The following is a 17,943-nucleotide window of genomic DNA, read 5'->3' as shown; positions in this document are numbered from 1 at the left end:
ATTTTGTTGCTTTTTCTTCCCAGCAGTTGCTGTAGAGATTCAACATATACAAATCGCAGCTGCCTCATTACACAGAGACTGTTGTATAAACAATAGTCAACTTGGTTTTAATGTGAATTCCTTTTTTTACAACCTGTGGACTCGATCCAGAGGCTCTTCCAACCCTGCCCCGACTCTTTTATGTACACAATTATGTACAACAGCCTGGTATTTACCCACAATACACCGCTGCCAGTGCCAGTTGGACCATGGCGAACCTTAGTTGACACAAGCTGTCGAGGCGTCCCGGCTGTTAACAAGGCCCGGCCTAGATAAGTCGTGCAGAAAATCCCCCTGCTTCCCAGCGGAGGAAGGAGTCATCAGCAACAAATTGGGGGTTTTCCGTTGAGCTTTTTGTTTATCTTAAACAAGTAAGAAGAGTCATTCCCAACATGCAGAGGTTTGTGTCCCTCCACGCCTCAACGTAAAGTAGCAGAGAGAAGCACCCGAACAGCCCATGTTCTGCTGTACTGACAACACATATCTGCTTCTTGTTTCATGACGCATGCCACTGGAATGCTCTCTGCTGGCCACAGACACTAAAACCCAAGTACTTCCAAAATAGCTCCAAGATGCCTATTAATTCAATGTTTTCGAAAAGCAAACAAATCTTCATGGAAGCACATGGAAGAGAATCACACGTTGTCCTAAACATATTTAAAAAAAAAGAGTATCCGTACCCCCTTGTAGTTTTGTGAATCCGTTGCTTCTATACTGTGCTCCTTGTCTTCGTCTGTTGATAAAGAAGAAGTCAGACACGTTAGTGTTAAGCAAAAGCTTTTTAGAATGACTGATAGACAAGGAATAATAAACATTGCAGGGGAGGATTCATGAAAAGATGGTGTGCAAAAATAACAATCGGCTATTTTTGTAGCCGCTAATCCTAACCCAATGAACTTGTCTTTACAGTAATATGCAAACGGTTCATTGTGCAGCAAAGCAAATGCATTTTCCTTTTAAATTTGCTCAGCAAGTACTACAAAAAGAGGCCGACTGAGGTAAGAAAAGTGTGTTTTTCACCTCTTTACCAGATCATTCATGACTGAGTTGCATTTCTACATAATAGTTTCCTCTCGGACGCAAGAAAGAGAAAAGAGAGAGACTTTCGCCACGGGAATCCGTTTGAAAGTTAATTATTGGGCCATTATTCAGGATGAAAGCCCAGAAGAACATTCAAGTTGGAACTTGATTAATGGATGCTTGAGCCCTTAAAGCAGTAGTAGTCTGGAGCCAGAGGGAGAGAAGGGGACGGGGACAGGAGAAGGACGAATTTGGCGGGCTGTGGACCAAGTGCGCCCAGGAAGAAGGTTAACGGTGGTCAGCGGTTTGTATTTTATGCTGACAAAATATTTAAATGAACCCTTTTGTTCACCATTACCTGGCTGAAAGAGTCTTTGGGCCTTTTGTGCTTTTAGGCGTATTAGTTTGGTAACGTGTGCTTAAAAGCAGGTTGGTACCTACAAACATGCTGCACTGGGGTGAAAGCGCAGACCGCCTGTCGCTGAAGCTAAAAAGAGGCATATGGCTTTCTGGTTAAATAGCAGCAGTAATTCGAGCCAGACGGCAGCATAGGTCGAGGAGATAAGCTGAAATGTTTTTTGCTCACATGTTTTTGGATCACACTTTTTCAGTTGAGTTCACAAAATCAATACACGTTACAGATAAAGCAGTCATGCAATTTTACAGTTACTGGACGAAATGTAAGATGACATCGCATCTCCGACTCATCGTTCACATTCCATTCCATCATAGCAAGAACTTCACGCTTTGCTACGGCACACTAGTCAATACATACATTTCCCCCACCATTTTTGCCAAAATAACACATCAACTTTGTTGTCACTGAATTTGAGTTTTTACTGATCCTTCATAGAAAGAGAGAAGGACGTCCATTCACATGCACGTTTAAATGGTCGCAATGTGCGGTACTGTGGGCGGAGAGAGGCGCCGATAACCTGATGAGCTGCAGGTTCGGCCTGGCACTGAAAACACTACATTTACAAATGTAGGTTCTTGAGGGCCTCTGTGAGACGGCTGCAAGTACCTTTATACAACTGCTGAGAGCAGCAATGCCTACAACGATTAGGTTAAATAATAGGTTCCATTAAAAGTTACATCCAAACAGTGTTACTTCTCCCTGACTAAAACCATTTTTTTCCTTTATGTTTTTGGACATCCTATTATTTGGACTATTTGACTTATCACAGGGTGGTGTGTGGGAAGGTTTAGTAACATCAGTAACATCACATTTTTTGCATGGCAGCACATGATCACTCCTTGGGGGTCAATATTGACTGGTTTGCCAGGGTATGCCCATATTTTCATCCCATACTACCCTTCCAGCGGCCTCGTTGGGGACCAGGCTGCGGATGCACAGTCACGTCAGTGCCTGGATCACACATCACGGAAGGAGAGACTCCCACATGTCTCAAATGGCAGCAAGTTGGTCTTCTTATGTGTCCACTTGTTCTCTTGTCCACCATACATATGTCATCCTTGTCGGTCATGTTCTGCACCACCTCTACAACAGGCTTCGGAAGGAACAGCTTGAAAGTGGACTTTGTGTCATTAAAACGGTGGCTTGTCTCTTTCTTGTGTCAACATGTGTCACCCGTCATGAGGAGGGATGGAAGTCTGGATCAATGAAATATTCTTCTATCGCAGCTGGTTCTTCTTCCTGAGGTTCTTTATCAGTTGATTTTTTCCTCATCATCAATAAGGGTGGTCTTCCACTTCTGACTCATTTCAGTTTAGATTCTACCTCATCATCATGTTCACCATTTTCCTTCACTTCTGACCCTTCTTCCATTTTACAGCAGGTGATGGTGGGGTTTCTTCAGAGGAAGAGTAGCATGTGGTTCTCAGCAGTTCATTTTTACTTCTCCTCATGTTCATCATTGTCCTCCTGGTCATTATTTTTCGCAACATAGATCCGATTTAGCTCACAAGCCTCCTGTGCAGTCAGGCGCTTCCGCCTCATTGTGCTGCGGGTCTCTCTCTAAAATGTGCAGTGCCCCAACACCTTAGAGGAAAGACCTGTTTTGCTTGGTCCCACACATCAAACATGCAAGATGAAAGATATTTTGGACTGTTTTAATTAAAATAATCCTGAATGACTATTATGTATGTTCAGAACAAACCTTTTGAAACCAGACTATTAAATATCAAACAGTCACATGATTCTAGAGAGGATTTAAAGACTTAGCTGGATTAAGCCCCTGCGGGGGCCGGAGGGAAAGAAAATAAATGTTTGACCTGTTGGTGGTCATTTTGTAAAACATCAATTTATAAAAGAGAAAGGAGCCACCTTAAACAAACCTGCAACTAACCACATTTCAACAGACCAACTAACAGATTATGTGAATAGTACTGTGTGTGACTGAAAACGCCTGACTTGGGTTTGACTAATACCGGGGTGGGAACAGGTCTCCCTCGTGCAAATGTCTTGGTTCCAATATCTCGAGGGACGGCTTATTCAGCCCAGTCCGATGATCTACCACTTTGGTCCATAACCACTGGATGTACAGGCCAATCGTGTATGTGTCTGCAAATCGCAAATACATTGAATATCTAAATGTCATCCAGGCACAGTAAGTGACTTTAATACAGGAGTCCTGTGTGAAGCTGAAAGGTAAATTTGGAATTACTGACCCAAAGTAAGTAGTGTTATTTATTGACAGTATCCACATTGTTATGTCACATTGATCAATTTTCTAAGAAAGTTAACTAATGGTGGTTGGATCTAGTGACGCTAGTAAACATATTATTCTAGGTTACATTATTATGTTACATTATTATGTTACGTTATTTTAGTGCAATTAGGGAAATAATTCCAATTTGGAATTTCTGCGAATCGAATCAATATAAATCTAAACTCTAAATGTATTTAATTTATTTTAAAAATAAATACAATGAAATTAAGTGTAAAACCAAAGCTATTGGCCACTGTCGGGGCATTAACGTTTTATCTAGTTTAATATCATTAGTTCAGATGCATCATGATGGCCCTTCCAAACCAATTGTTCTGACCTTTCTAAAGCTGTGGCATTGGCAATATCTGCAAAATCCAAGATAAATGTCTTAACAATATTTGACTGTTTTATATTATTTAGATGTTGTCTACTTACTGTGGACATCCGGTATGCTGTATGTATCATATTCATGATGCTCTGGAAAACAGACAATACAAAAGAAGGCATCCTTATTCAGTTGGTTTAATTACAACTGAAATGAACGAGGTGAGGTTTGCAATTTTGCAATTAAGTCACTAGAATAAATAGCTCAGCAAATGGGGATAATTCAGGTTGTTCTTAGCCTACTTTCCACATAAAATGGTAATCAGAAGCAGCGGTAGCACCATTTAAACTGAGGAGCTCCAGTCAACCAAATAATTGAGTTATGCTCTTTTTCTTAACAAATCTGAACAAGACTCTGTTGTGAGCACCAGTGTTGAATATTTGCACAATGATACCGTACTTGCACGATGACACCCTCCGAGCTTGGGGAGCCCAATGGACCCCAGCAGCACATACAGTCAAGAGAAAGGAAACTAATGTCTGTGTGTGTTCTGGAGTACAGTCATGCATGCTGAATTGAATCCAGGTGGTCACATAAATGTCTGCATGTGACAAGCGGCTAGTTATTTTGAGCACAATGCATTATTTAACATGCATATTTATGGCTGCATTTCATAACTGCAACGCACAACTGGATTCACTGTACTAAGATATGACAAACCAAAGTTATAGTCTCCCTCCCTCTCCCCTCTCTCTGTCCCTCTCTCTGCCGGTTGCTTCGTTCCAGGCGCCAGATGGGAGACACGTGACTGGATGATCACGATGCCTGCTGGGCGAAGCCAGCAAACCAGCTCGTTCTGTAACCGCCCCCAAATCCTCCAGGGTGACTCAGCGTAATCGGTACCAGGAGTCCTTGCAGTATCCTCATGATTCATTGATTTCTCGATGCTGTGATCTCACTTGGAGACCTTTTATAATGCATAAAACTGATATACGGTCTGCTTTAAGGGCACTTATTTTATAACTAAATGGATTTCTTTTCCCTGTGCAATTGGATTTTCAGCACCACTGATTGTGAAAAACCAAGTTGTATGCGTTTTGCGTTTCACTCCATCTTATGCCCTGGGCCTAAGATGCAGTGTGGGTATAGCTTCAAAAGGAGATTCAAAATAACCACTAAAAGCTTGAATAAAAATAATTTCAACAGCCAGCTGCAGGAACTGAACCGTTCTCTCCAGAGGTACAGCAGGGAATGTAGATGTCCTGAGCATCCGGTCGGTTAAGACAAGTCTGTAACAGTGCTCGGCACAGCTGTGAAGAGTCAGGGAAAACAGGGATGATGGACAAGATTAAGACTGCACATTTGGCAGCCTGTTGATGACGGCTTAATGTGTGGAAACAAAGGAAATTTATTCTTGTGACTCAATGTGGCAAAAATGAAGGGTCTTGGCAGCCGGGTGCTGTCTTAGGATGATGGCTATAAGAAGACATTCCATAGTTCAGTTTTCTTTGTGATGTTTAGGAGCACTGTCTAATTTTCTAATCTGATTCTGATTTACTACAGAGGTTACGGCATTTAGTCCAATAGTTTCTTCTGGCATTAACCCTTAAGAGCCTGCTATTTGTTGTTCGGAGTGATAATGGGAGTTTCACTTAGAAAACGACTTGAAGTAGGCCTACAGGGCAGAATGCAGCTGTTTAATCTCATTGAAACCTTTGATTCGGAGTTTATTACCTATGCCCTGAACCCTCTGGGCCTGAATTTGTAAGTGATTGAGATTGAGAGACTTTAAGGGTTTGAAAGGGTGGAATATGGATAGCACAGCACTTTACTTAAAATATACTGTATTTTTGCGATTAGGCGCACTGGATTATAAGGCGCACCTTCAATGAATCGCCTATTTTAGAACTATTTTCATATATAGAGCGCACCGGATTATAAGGCGCATTGAATAGAAGATACTGCAGTAAAACGTTTGACTGGGGCTGCGTTATGCACCCACTAGATCGGGCTGTGCTAAATCAAACGTTCTTAAGCGTTCTGAAAACTCTTCACTCCCATGGTAACGTTGTTCAAACGTTAATGTGGATACTAACAATATCTCTGAACCTCCAACTTTCGTTCTTGATTAATGAAAACATTCTTGGCAAATGGTTTCGTGCATCTTGCGCCAAGAGGCCGCGCTGGAACAGACGGTGGCGCCTCGCGGCGGACCGTCAGCCCGATCCCGACATCCAACTACGAGCTTTTTAAGTACAGCAGCTTTAATATACGCTATTGGAGCTGGAATTACCGCGGCTGCTGGCACCAGACTTTCCCTCCGATGGATCCTCGTTAACCAGTATGGATCAACCAATTGATCCATATATAAGGAGCTCCGGATTATAAGGCGTACTGTCGTCTTTTGAGGAAAAAAAAGGATTTTAAGCGCGCCTTATAGTCGCGAAAACACGGTACACTATTAGAGCTGGAATTACCGCGGCTGCTGGCACCAGACTTGCCCTCCAATGGATCCTCGTTAACCAGTAGGGATCAACCAATAAACCAATTGTATATAAGGCGCTTGGGATTATAAGGCGCACTGTAGTTGTTGGAGAAAATTAAAGGCTTTTAAGTGCGCCTTATAGTGCAGAAAATACGGTATATAAAATTGAGACAACGCAAAGTCAACATCCAATGCTGGCTTACAAAAAGGATCATAATGTCTGTCAAAGAGCCTCACACACTCTGCAGGGGAGTTAACGGCAGCGCGCCTCCAAGTCCGTAAGTGCATAAGGGGGTAGATTGGGCCTGCAATTCACCCGTAGGGCCTGTAGAGAAATTAGTGGAACGGATGGAATTGGTTTAGGTCGCCTCTTGAAGGTCATTTTAACTTGAGACCTGACATTTTACCACCTTTGATTTGCACTGCTTGACATTCCGGCAGAAATTCTCACTAGCACGGAATACCTATAGTTGTGACTGTTGACCCCTGAACAGCTTCAATCTCAACAGAGTCGAGAGTGACAGTGTTTGTAAAGTGAAGGGTTGTGTGACTCACTCACTACATATTGATTTTCACAAGTCAATCATCAATTAGAACGTTCCACACCTGAAAACCTTTCCCAAGCATATTGGTTAACACTTTGTATACTTCCTGTATGGAAAACTAGTCGCAAATCTATCTCAGCATGAAAGACTCACCTTCTAGATCATTCTGTGACCAGCTGTGTTCCCCGCTCAGCCTCTTGAAGAGTGAACGCATCACCTTGGCACTGCCGAATCGCTTAAAGCGGGCACGGACGTTTTCGTGGTACCAATCCAGGGTGCCAATCTTGAGAACCCTGTTAAAAAAAGCACTTGGTAACTTGGTAAAGCAAAATTGATACTATTTCCTTACTTTAAGATTGCATTAATGTATGTACAGTATACCGTATGTTCATATGTATGTATAACATGATCTTTTCCAGACCTCGGAGGAAGAGTAGCCAGTTCCCGCCTTTTGTGCAAATAAGAGCATAATGGCTACATATGGAGCTGAAGAGGGCTCCAAAATACCAGTATAACTCAAGCCACATTAACCATAACTACAAAGATTTAGATCTCAGAAGAGCTGCCATGCCCGACCAAGGTTTTTGTCCACTAGCTGCTGAAAAGCTTATTGATGAAGTTCTTCTTGTGTTTCCATTTAAAAACCACTACAGTAGAACTTTAAAGTATAGAGTACCAGTAACTGCTCAATCCGGTCTGTTTTTTGCTCTCAACACGCTTCATAGCTGACTCATCAGCAGCTTTGTGTCAGACCCCCAGATGTATAATAACAAACAGCATGATGTAAAGGGTAAAGGGGTATTGTAATTTTCATTTGACTCAAAGCCTAAAAAAATTCATGTATGGTTAATGTCATGTCAGGGGAAATAACCAGTTCTAAAGACATGGACAAGGCAGCAGCTCAATAGGTAGAACTACAGCGCCACAGACTAAAACACAAGTTCTGCATGTTTCTGTCGAAATCCATTTAAATCAATCAATCTTTCAACCCATCCATAAATATATAAGTGGATAGGCCAATGAAATAGATTAAAATCCTAATATGAGACAATGCATTTTTATAGTAAAACAACTGGAATATAGAACAATAATTATTCATATGTATTTATATTCATATATGCCTAGTCTATTTATATTAGGATACATTAGGATAGGATCTATATATATATATATATATATATATATTGTATATGTTTCATATTGAATGTACTGGCCTTTCACTGGAAAAATGTACTTTTTTGAGAAAAAGGATTCTCCAGTTTTCAATGAACTTGACTGTTCACAACAGCTTGATCAACATTTGAGTAGCTTTAAGGAAATTCTGCATTCTGCAGACTGCATTGTAATAGCTTATGATTACAATTAATAAAATGTATGTACCCAATCAAGTATATTGTTAATGATTAAGAAAACATTTGTGCAAACCTTTAAAAACCTAGATAAGCGATCCAGAAACCAATATAATCAATGGAAATTGTATTTGTTGATTTGGAAATCAATCTTTTAATCAATGATTATTTGTTATTATTTCCTACCTGGCCATGCGACAGGGATCACACACCCAGCCAAGCTCCTTTTTGTTGAACAGACTGCAGGACTTGCAGACGAAGAGCTTGCAGTCAAGACATTGGCGCTTACTGTTGACCAGGAACTTGAAGGGCTGGAGACATCGAATACAGTGGGACTCAACCAGACTATTCTGGTTGCCCAGCAACTCCCTCTTGGTGTCTTCTTTTTAAATTTGAGTCTTTAAATCCCTAAAAAGACAAAGCCCAAGCTGTCACTGACTTACAATGAAATGTTTCTCGAAGTAAAATGACAAATGCATTCTTGAGCTACAGTTTAATTCATTGTAGTCCATATTACAGAATTCTGCATGCAAGAGAACGCACCATTTTGCTTCAGGGCTCCACACAGCCTCACAAAGTGTCTTTTCTTTGGATTAGGACTTCTTGCGCTTGCATGGCTCCATTTTGCCAAGTTACAATCCGACACATCTTTTTATAGACATTCCACGTCTCATAATAAGGTTCAGGCAACGAAACCACTTGGGTTTAGGAAACACGCCATGGTCTTAAATACGTTGCATTTTTGTTGCTAAACACACAGCATTAAAGTTTGCCCCCCCCCCCCCTCCTCTGCTCAATAGAAGAGATGAGCAGAAGCGATGAGCAGAAATGGCCGAGCTAGACAGAGAGAGGCTTCAACAAAGACAAAGCAGAAAGGAAACAATGTGTCCTGATAGTGTGTGCGCACAATTCTTCTGCCATACTCTGATAAAACAATGTTTTATGGCATGAATTCAACAATGCTTCTCTGATAAGAATCTGGTCAGTTAAGTAGCAGAGGGGGTTGTTAATCACTTTCAGCTGCACTTTCAGTGTTGATGGAATAAACAGGTGCACTAGAAGGGCAGCAAGGGGACAACCCTCAAAGCTAGACTAGTTTTGCACGTGGAGGACAATTGAAGTTTCTCCTTCTTGATCTGTCCAACTGGTTTTCCACTAGTGTTGGCTTTGGCTAGAGTCATTATCAATACTGGGAGCACGAGGCCATTTCTGAACCCCACAGAAGTTGCACAGGATAGCGTGCTGTTACAAGAAGATTTCATGTTTCCTCCAGGTGGAGGAATCTTTTTTCAGTTTTATTAAATCAACACCAGGTGGTGCAAGAACGTGTCAGTGATCTCCTCTGGAATGCTTTATTATGAACTGTGAACCCTTCAACTCCCCCCGTGAGTTTGCTTCATTCACACTGATTAGTGTTTACATTCCTCGGCATGCAAACGTGCAGGACGCACAGTGGACGCTCATCAACCAGATGCTGCGTGAGGAATATACCAACACACTGTTAGTTGTTGTCCTTGGGGACTTTAACAACAAAAACTCAGCCATGAACTCCCCAAAAACAAGCAGTTGGTTGAATACCCCACCACACAGTAAAATGGAACGACTCAAATTAACACTATTGGAGTGAATTTTAGTACTTTTTAAAATGTCCCATGGGATCCACACTCCACAGTATCAATATGTTGCATTTTTAACACATGGAGTTTACATTTTAGAACAGGGAGCAATTCAGGGTTTGGTGTATTGCTCAGGGGCTCTTTCGTACAATTGACTCTATAAGAGTTGAAGCAACTTTTTGCTGTGTGATTTCAACTCTGCACTTCAACACTTTTGCCTAATAAAAGGAAGAAAGGAAGCAAAAGAATAAAACTAACTCTAAGAATTTAGCCGTGCAGAGATATAAGCTGGACCTATCACGCCGATCCTCATGCTGCACTGGGACACCCCGACTATGCTTTAGTCCATCTGATTACAGACTGAAATGAAAACTCTGTAAGCCTGTCGTCAGGAAATCAAAGAAGTGGACCAGTAAGGCTAAGGCTAGAATCTCCAGGGCGTGCCTGGACTGTATGCACCGGACTACTTTCCAGACTGCTACCAGTAGTCAGGGACGTCAGACGACTGTACTCAGAGAGGCTCCAACAGCATTTCTCTGCTAACGACTCGGTTTAGAGAGGCCTCAGACAGATCACCAGCTCCAAGCCCAAAGCCCACCTTCTAATGTCCCTTTGAAAATCCAAGGAGCATCCCTGAATCAATCCACAGCCCTCACAGCCCACAGTTGCTCTCTCTCAGCACAAAAACACACGGCATAGAGAGAGCTCCCAACGACCCCCCACATCCTCCATCACACCAACGTCTCTCTCTATTCTAGAGACGGACGTCAATAAGATATTTAAATTGAAGATCCCCCCGGAAAGCAGAGACAACAAGTCTGTGGATGACGCAGTCAACATGGCCCATCATTTCATTCTCCTTGTGGACTTCAGCTCTGCATTCAACACCATCATCCCCTCTCTGCAGCAGGACTTCACCTGCAATTGGATCACAGACTCCCTGTCTGTCAGGAAGCAGCATGTAAGACCATCAACTGGTGACGTGGTCCAGTCAAAACCTTTGTTTGCTCAAGGGTCTCAGGTTAAGTGGCCTCAACCTAAATGAGTACTGGTTTTGTTGAAGCCTCATATTATACACAAAACTACTAAACAGATCGCCTTGCTTCAATCGGTGTAAAAAAGAGAAAAGAGCTGGGGTTGTTTTCTTTTGGTTAACAGAGTGGTTGAGTTCTCACTGATTATGGGCTGTAAGGAGTTATTTAGTGCTACACTTTACATTGACATTTCTACTCATTTCAGAAACAACAGAGTAATTATATTCCAATTGGAAAGAAAAAAATATTCCACCCTTTAATTAGTTTTCATTTAAAGCAACACTTCATCTTGTAGAAGAACCTCTTGGAATTTTCTCACATGAATATTTTAAGAATGTGTTTTAGGAATGAGGAGTTTAATAAAGCAATAAGGTACAAGAGGCTCATTTATCATCCAATAATGTAACAGTTCGAGCTGTCACATTATTGAAGATATGGTACTGCCTTAAGTACCTTATTGCTTTTATAACACAGTTACCAGCGAAATTATAAATGGTAGGTAAATAGTTGCCTTTCACCACAAAATAGTAGCAGCCACCAAACGTTTTGTATCGCTATTCATCAGTCGAGAGGAAAAATAGTCCCTATACGTGCAGGTAAACTGCACCATCTCATTCATTCACATCGCTCATGACGTCCACCTTAATTGTCCGGTTGCGAAAGCTCACATTACCTCGAAACCATCACGTGCGGGGATTCTGTTATTTTTAACGGCCACCAAGCTAAAAGCTAAAATGTAAGCTAACGGTCGCGCAAAATCTAACCTGTTACTTTGAGTGCGCAGTGATGGGGAACGCTCGGGTCAATGTGAACAGCAACTGTACATTATCGTTCAATAATGTACCCCTCGTGACTCACTCTCAACCAATCAGAACGCTGGATTTCATCTACACGTGTTATAAAAGTAAGTAATGAATATATCTGCATGGTACAAAAGTTCAGTCAAATTCTTCTGAAAAAGCTTTAAGAGTTAGTGTGTAGGATTTGGTGGAATCCTGCAGTGTAGATTGCAGCCAACTGTATTTCCCTCCGCTCATGTCTCCCTTTTGTTTGCCTCACCATCTTAACAAAACTATCTCAGTAGCAAACAAAAGAGACTAGTAGGCTAGGGTTGCCACCTGTCCCTTACAATACGGAATCGTCCTGTATTTGAGAATAAAATAGTGCGTCTCGCTTTGAATCAATATGGGATGGGGTTTTTTCCTGTATTTTCCTCTGATTGGGTAATACTGGCTGCCATCGTTGCGCAGACAGTGGAGACAATATCCGCCTGAGCTCACCAATGGCTACTGTGTTGGACTTTCTGAATCATTAAATGGCCACAAGGTGAACAGCCAAAGAACCAAAAGGTTGCCTACTTTGTTAAACCCAGCGCCACTAGAACCACATATTAAACGCTGCCCACATGTGTCCCAGCTGAAATATATGACGTAAAACTATAACATTTTTAGATCAGCATTAAGTACAATTTTATACAGTAAACATATTTTGCATAATATGGGCAGCATAAAAGTAAAACTTAATTCAAACTTAGGATATTTAGAATTCTAAGTAATGTATCAATAGTATCTTGTCTTATATAATGCATGCCCCAAAGATAATGCTTGTATGCGGCATGACATTGAATCATAAAAGCAAATCCACAGTAACACGAATTCTGAAAGCCACCAGCATCAAAAGCAGGACTTTTGTTGGTTGATTATGAAACAGATGTGCATTGAATAGAAAAAAAACAAGTACACATGATCTCTTTTTTAACATACCCAAGTCGGTTCTCCTCCTTCTTCCTCAAGTCAAAATCTCTCTGCACAACTTCCCAAACATGCTTGGCCTCCTCATCCGTGAGTTTGGAGAGATCCAACTTCCTGCCTTTTGTCGTAGTAAGGAGCATCGCAGCGACGCTGATGCCTGGGAGCTGGCAAGCTGTCTTATGCTGGGAAATAAAAGGAAAATGCAAAGAATTGTGAGCTACAAGGTGAAGATTTCAACGGTAATATTTAAGATGAAGTGCGGTGAAAACACCAGGTGACTTAAATTAGTGTAATTTACATTCTCTTTTTTGAACTCATCAACTGCACCAGCCAACATTTAATGCGACATTTGTTGCTGAAGTTCAAACTAGCCAAACTAGTGGTATGCAGGTTGTCAGGTTTGTACCGTTCACAATACAAATCTGTGACAAATGATCAAATCACACATTCACACTCAAAAAGGGCCCCAGTCAGTCCTTAGTCCAACATGTTTGGACATGGATTCAATCTAAAGTGGCAGAAACAGGAAAATCATGAATCAACAAAAGAGTTGTTCTAGTTCTAGTTACTACCACATAAATTGAATCCAAAAAATGAACTGTGAAAGTGTACATGGGTATACTGCCCCTTTCTTGTCTGTAGCATTGCACCTTCAATGGATAGGTTGAGAATTACGTGTCATGTCTCAACTGGAAGAAATTATTTCCTGATGTGACTAAACTGTGGGAAAAAATCCATATTCTTATAAAAAAACTAATTATTGAACAATTGCAGGTGGTCGCTTCAGCAAAACAACTTAAATATTAAGTCATTTTACGCACTTAAAAAAGCTTTTTTGGTCGTGGTTTGGTCTTAGGATACTTGTCTGTATGAGATCTTTTCTGGTGTTTGCAAATCATTCAGTCATGTGCCAAGGGAACTGCCAGTGTGGAGTGCAGGTTCAGATTAAGAGGAGCTTAAACTCTCTGCCACAGGAGTCTGTCTGGAGATTTTGGGAAGGTTTGACACAGTTCAACCGTGACATTGCTAAAGGAATTGGAATCAAATCTCTTAAATGGAGCAGCTTAAAATATTTCACTTGGTCCAGTTTCATAAGGTTTTGGTTCCACCAAGAACTCAAGCTTGGTGAAACCACACATCCAATCACACACACACACACACACACACACACACAAGCTGTACCACCAAATTGCATTGAATAACATCACATGTAATCGGAAAAAGACTGCTGAGGAGCATCACATAATGCGCTTGTTTACATAGCTATCATAAGCAGCCGTATCAGAACATTTTAGATGACTCAAGAATCTAATGTAATTTATGCTCATGCAATTGGGCACTATTGTTAAAAACAAGCAAGTAAATGTAACACAAAAACCAGTCTAATAGTGGAACATTGTACCATTTCACATAAATAGAACAGTGCTTATAACTTTCCCACAGTGAGATCACTGTCCGTGTATTTGCTAAGCGGGTGTGAGCAACCATGTATCTTAATCTGTTGAATCAAGGACCAATGCAAATATGCACTTGTGTCACTTTGGTTTTACCTTGAAATATTGTTGCAGTATTTCATCCCTCAATCATTTGTAAAGTGTTTTGTCTTATGATAATAATAATAATTGTCCCTGCATTAAATTACCAGTGGATGTCCCACAACTCAAGCAGTTTCTTTTTTGAAGGACTCGTTGTGTTTGGAAAAAGGAAGGTTTTCAGAGGTGCAGAGACACACAAACCTGAGACAGTTCCATCAGCAAGCGGACCAAACACATTCATCTTCCTTTATTCCACTCCAAACCACTTGTTTTTTTTAAATGTAAGAGTTTTTTCAAGCTAACTAAATTCTAAAAGTTGTATTTCTTCAAAACTATAATTACATAAATTACTACTCGTTGGAACCTGTTTGGACTTGAGTTTGGTCCGAGATGCAATGAGCCCACTGCTCTACAGTGACAGCATAAATAGCCTAAATCTCACTAAAGAACCACCAACCGGATTAATATCAATAATGTCTGTGAGATATTAACATCATTTGAAGATCAATGTATATGAATATGTCCTACCTTGGTGTTGACAGCGCAGCCTGCGGGTAGTATTTGCTCCGGAGGGCGGATCAGAGTGACTACAGGGCAAACTAAATAGCGGACAGCAATGCTGATCACATGTCTAGTTAACCAGGAGGAAGAAAGCTGTCTCCTCGCCGCCTTACTCAACTTCACTTCAAAAGGTCTGGCTGTGTGCTTTGCCCCCCCCTCCCTCCCTTGGCCCCGCAAATTAGCGGTGTCAAATGTATTGTGACTGCTATTCTTGATTTGTATTAATATTAGGAAACTATTTTAAAAGGAAAATAAATCAGTTTATCATTTCTGGGATTTCACAGAGCAGTAATAAGGAGATTATGTAAAGGCCAGTTGGGCTCAGGTCCCAAGTCACATGTCATGGATCCTACACTATGACATGGGGGAGAGGCAAACTGTCACAATGGGTGGAGGTGCAGGCGGAAGGCAGGACTCAGATGCAGGATTCTTCCAAAGGTGCTCTTTATTCGGAACAGAAGTCAAAGGACGTGCACCACCGACGAGTAACATAGACAATGACGCGACAAGGGACAATAGGCACACAGGGCTTAAATACACAAGGGAGGTGCAGGTGATTGGACACAGGTGGAAACACTCAGGCAATCACAGGACAAGGCAGGAAGTGAAGTTAACCCAGGACCACAAGGAACATGAAACTTCAAACTAAAACAGGAAGAGAGACCAAACCGTGACACAAACATCAGAGCATTTAACCAACAAGTGACCCTTCTTTATTAATAGCAACATGCCTGTATTTTAGGAAAACCATTGGGAGGTCCTATAATGTGTTATCATACAGCAGCAGCTTAGGAATGCGTTTTTGTTAATAATTGCTGCAATGTTGGTTTAAGACAGGTACATTGTACGTGAGATTGCTATTTGCAGAGTGGGTGGGTCAACCTTCCCTCTGACAGGGAATCAGGTTCAAACATTCACACATGATATTACAACTCTATTACAATTCTTCATATGTGTCAAGATCATTATAATTACTGTGATCTTAAGTGAAATCGGAGTTAGTAAGGATGGTCCTCATAGAAGGAAACTTTTTACTTACTGACTTTTTAAGAACTCATATGATACCTGTTTTCATTTCATTCAATGATCTCATTCTCCTCTCCATAAACACATAGTCCCATTTCCTCCTTTTAATATGAGCCATGTGACCCGTTCAACAGTCTAGTTTTCTTGTTTGCTCAACCACCAGGCCATATCGCCTTGTGGAGCAGTCTACACATACAGGAACAAAGTCTGTGGAAACAGATTAGTCACACCAAGCTTTTTCACACTTTTTTTTATAAGTTAATTACATTTTGGTGAGTGAATCTATATAGTGGTTATTTTTATTTAGCCACAACGGGCTGAGCTATTATTCACGGCAGTGTCTTGCTTGAACATAATTTCATTTGTTTATTTCTCAACTCAGTGTAATGTGTGCTTGACCAATAGCAGTGCTGAGAAGGCAGTGCTTTACATGGTAGTTTAGCTGGATGGGTTTCATTAATGATGCTACTGTGTTTGCCAGCTGTGTGTGTGTCTATGAATATTACCAGATTTGAAGTGGATGTATTGAATCTCTCAGTTTGTAATGAATCAAAGTACTATGAAAAGAATGTTTAACGTTTATGTTTTTGAGGGTAAATTTGGTGTTTTACTATTTTAAAAGTTAACATGTAGGTGTCATACATTGTGTGCTTCAATACATGGACCATATTGTTTCTTATTAATACCCTTTTTAAGCTTGTTGAATTATTAAGTTTTAACAAGGTGTTCAAGTACCAATTATACTTGATGACATGATCCCACCAAAATAATCTCACTTTATATACAACTTAAAAATGAATATTTATCAAATATTAATAATATGTCACACCACAACAACCACTTTTACGCATTTTGTGCCTAATAATAGAGTGCTAATATACAATCAGTCAGAGAACAGACTGTGTTGGTTATTTTGTAGATCTCTAAGCAAGAAGTGTTCTACGACGTTCAGGGGAGTGGTAACGCCAATAATATCCTTCACCTTGGTACCATATACAATGGGTTTGGCTAGAATTCCAAAGACTGCCACAAGAGGACACTACATCAAAAATAGAGCCTGACCTTAACTATAACATGGAGGTATGACAGGAGGTATGACCCCCAGTCAGACCTACATCAAACTAGATCTGTGATCCAAAGTGGAACCAAATCAGTATGTTGTTTTAGCTTGTTCATTTCCTTGTTGTGAGATTAGGTCTTTTCAGTTTAAGTATTATCTTTCACATGGACCTGCTGATTATCTCCCCCTATTTTATTGTTGGAGTTTTGGCACTGCTCTGCAACAATCATAGGAAAACAGAAGGGAGGCCTGTAGTCAACACTGTGCTCTGACGAAGCCATAGCCACAACAGCCACTTCCTGAATCCAAAGTTGTGAATATTAAGACAGTTAAACACCCTCCAAGTGTACATTTAGAACCCATTCATGTTCATTGAGTCCTACACAATCCTCCATGACCTCTTCTCACAACTCCCGGGGGTTGTCTTTTGGGTGTATTTAAATGTCATTGGCTTCTCCTTCAAAGTGTCTCCTCCTGTTTCTTCCTCTTCACATCCGTATGTGAATCTGCTGCAGTAACCTGAAACCTCTCTGCCTTATCTCTCCCTCACATTCCAATGCATTGGCTTTGTGCCTCAAAGAGTGAATATATCATAGCATACATAGTTTGTCTTCACCTTTTAACTAGTACACTTCAATTACAACACAACATATAAGATCAAAGTTCTTCATGGCTTAACACAGTTTATGTGGTGCAATACTTTTCCTAACTCGGCTGTCTTGCATCCAGTTGCATATCTAACACCTGACCTCTTGGGGAGAAAGTTAGGAGAAATCCATAAAGGACGGCAATTAGCTTCTGTCCCCAGGTTTTAACATTACATTGTGATAGGATGTTAATGTGTACAGTATTTATATGATTTACATGACTATAAATTGTTATTGATTATAATACATTCACTTCATCTAACATACAAATGTAATAT

General features: G+C 40.8%; 1 protein-coding gene across 1 annotated transcript in view; it reads right to left on the bottom strand.

Annotated features, from left to right (window-relative positions):
- Window positions 1–14,971, bottom strand: part of mlphb (melanophilin b) — a 29,741-nt gene extending 14,770 nt beyond the window's left edge. The window contains exons 1-6 of the mRNA XM_037487671.2: window positions 14,900–14,971; window positions 12,849–13,018; window positions 8,622–8,843; window positions 7,240–7,379; window positions 4,167–4,208; window positions 720–772 (exon numbers count right to left, since the gene is read on the bottom strand). Coding sequence (XP_037343568.2) covers window positions 720–772; window positions 4,167–4,208; window positions 7,240–7,379; window positions 8,622–8,629 — 243 coding nt within the window. The 5' untranslated portion in view covers window positions 8,630–8,843; window positions 12,849–13,018; window positions 14,900–14,971. The remainder of the gene's footprint in view (window positions 1–719; window positions 773–4,166; window positions 4,209–7,239; window positions 7,380–8,621; window positions 8,844–12,848; window positions 13,019–14,899) is intronic.
- Between the last annotated feature and the right edge of the window lie 2,972 nt (window positions 14,972–17,943).

This window comes from Pungitius pungitius, chromosome 10, assembly GCF_949316345.1.
Source record: "Pungitius pungitius chromosome 10, fPunPun2.1, whole genome shotgun sequence".
NCBI lineage: Eukaryota > Metazoa > Chordata > Actinopteri > Perciformes > Gasterosteidae > Pungitius > Pungitius pungitius.
The sequence above is the reverse complement of the archived record's forward strand: the minus strand, read 5'-3'. Positions and strand labels throughout refer to the sequence as shown.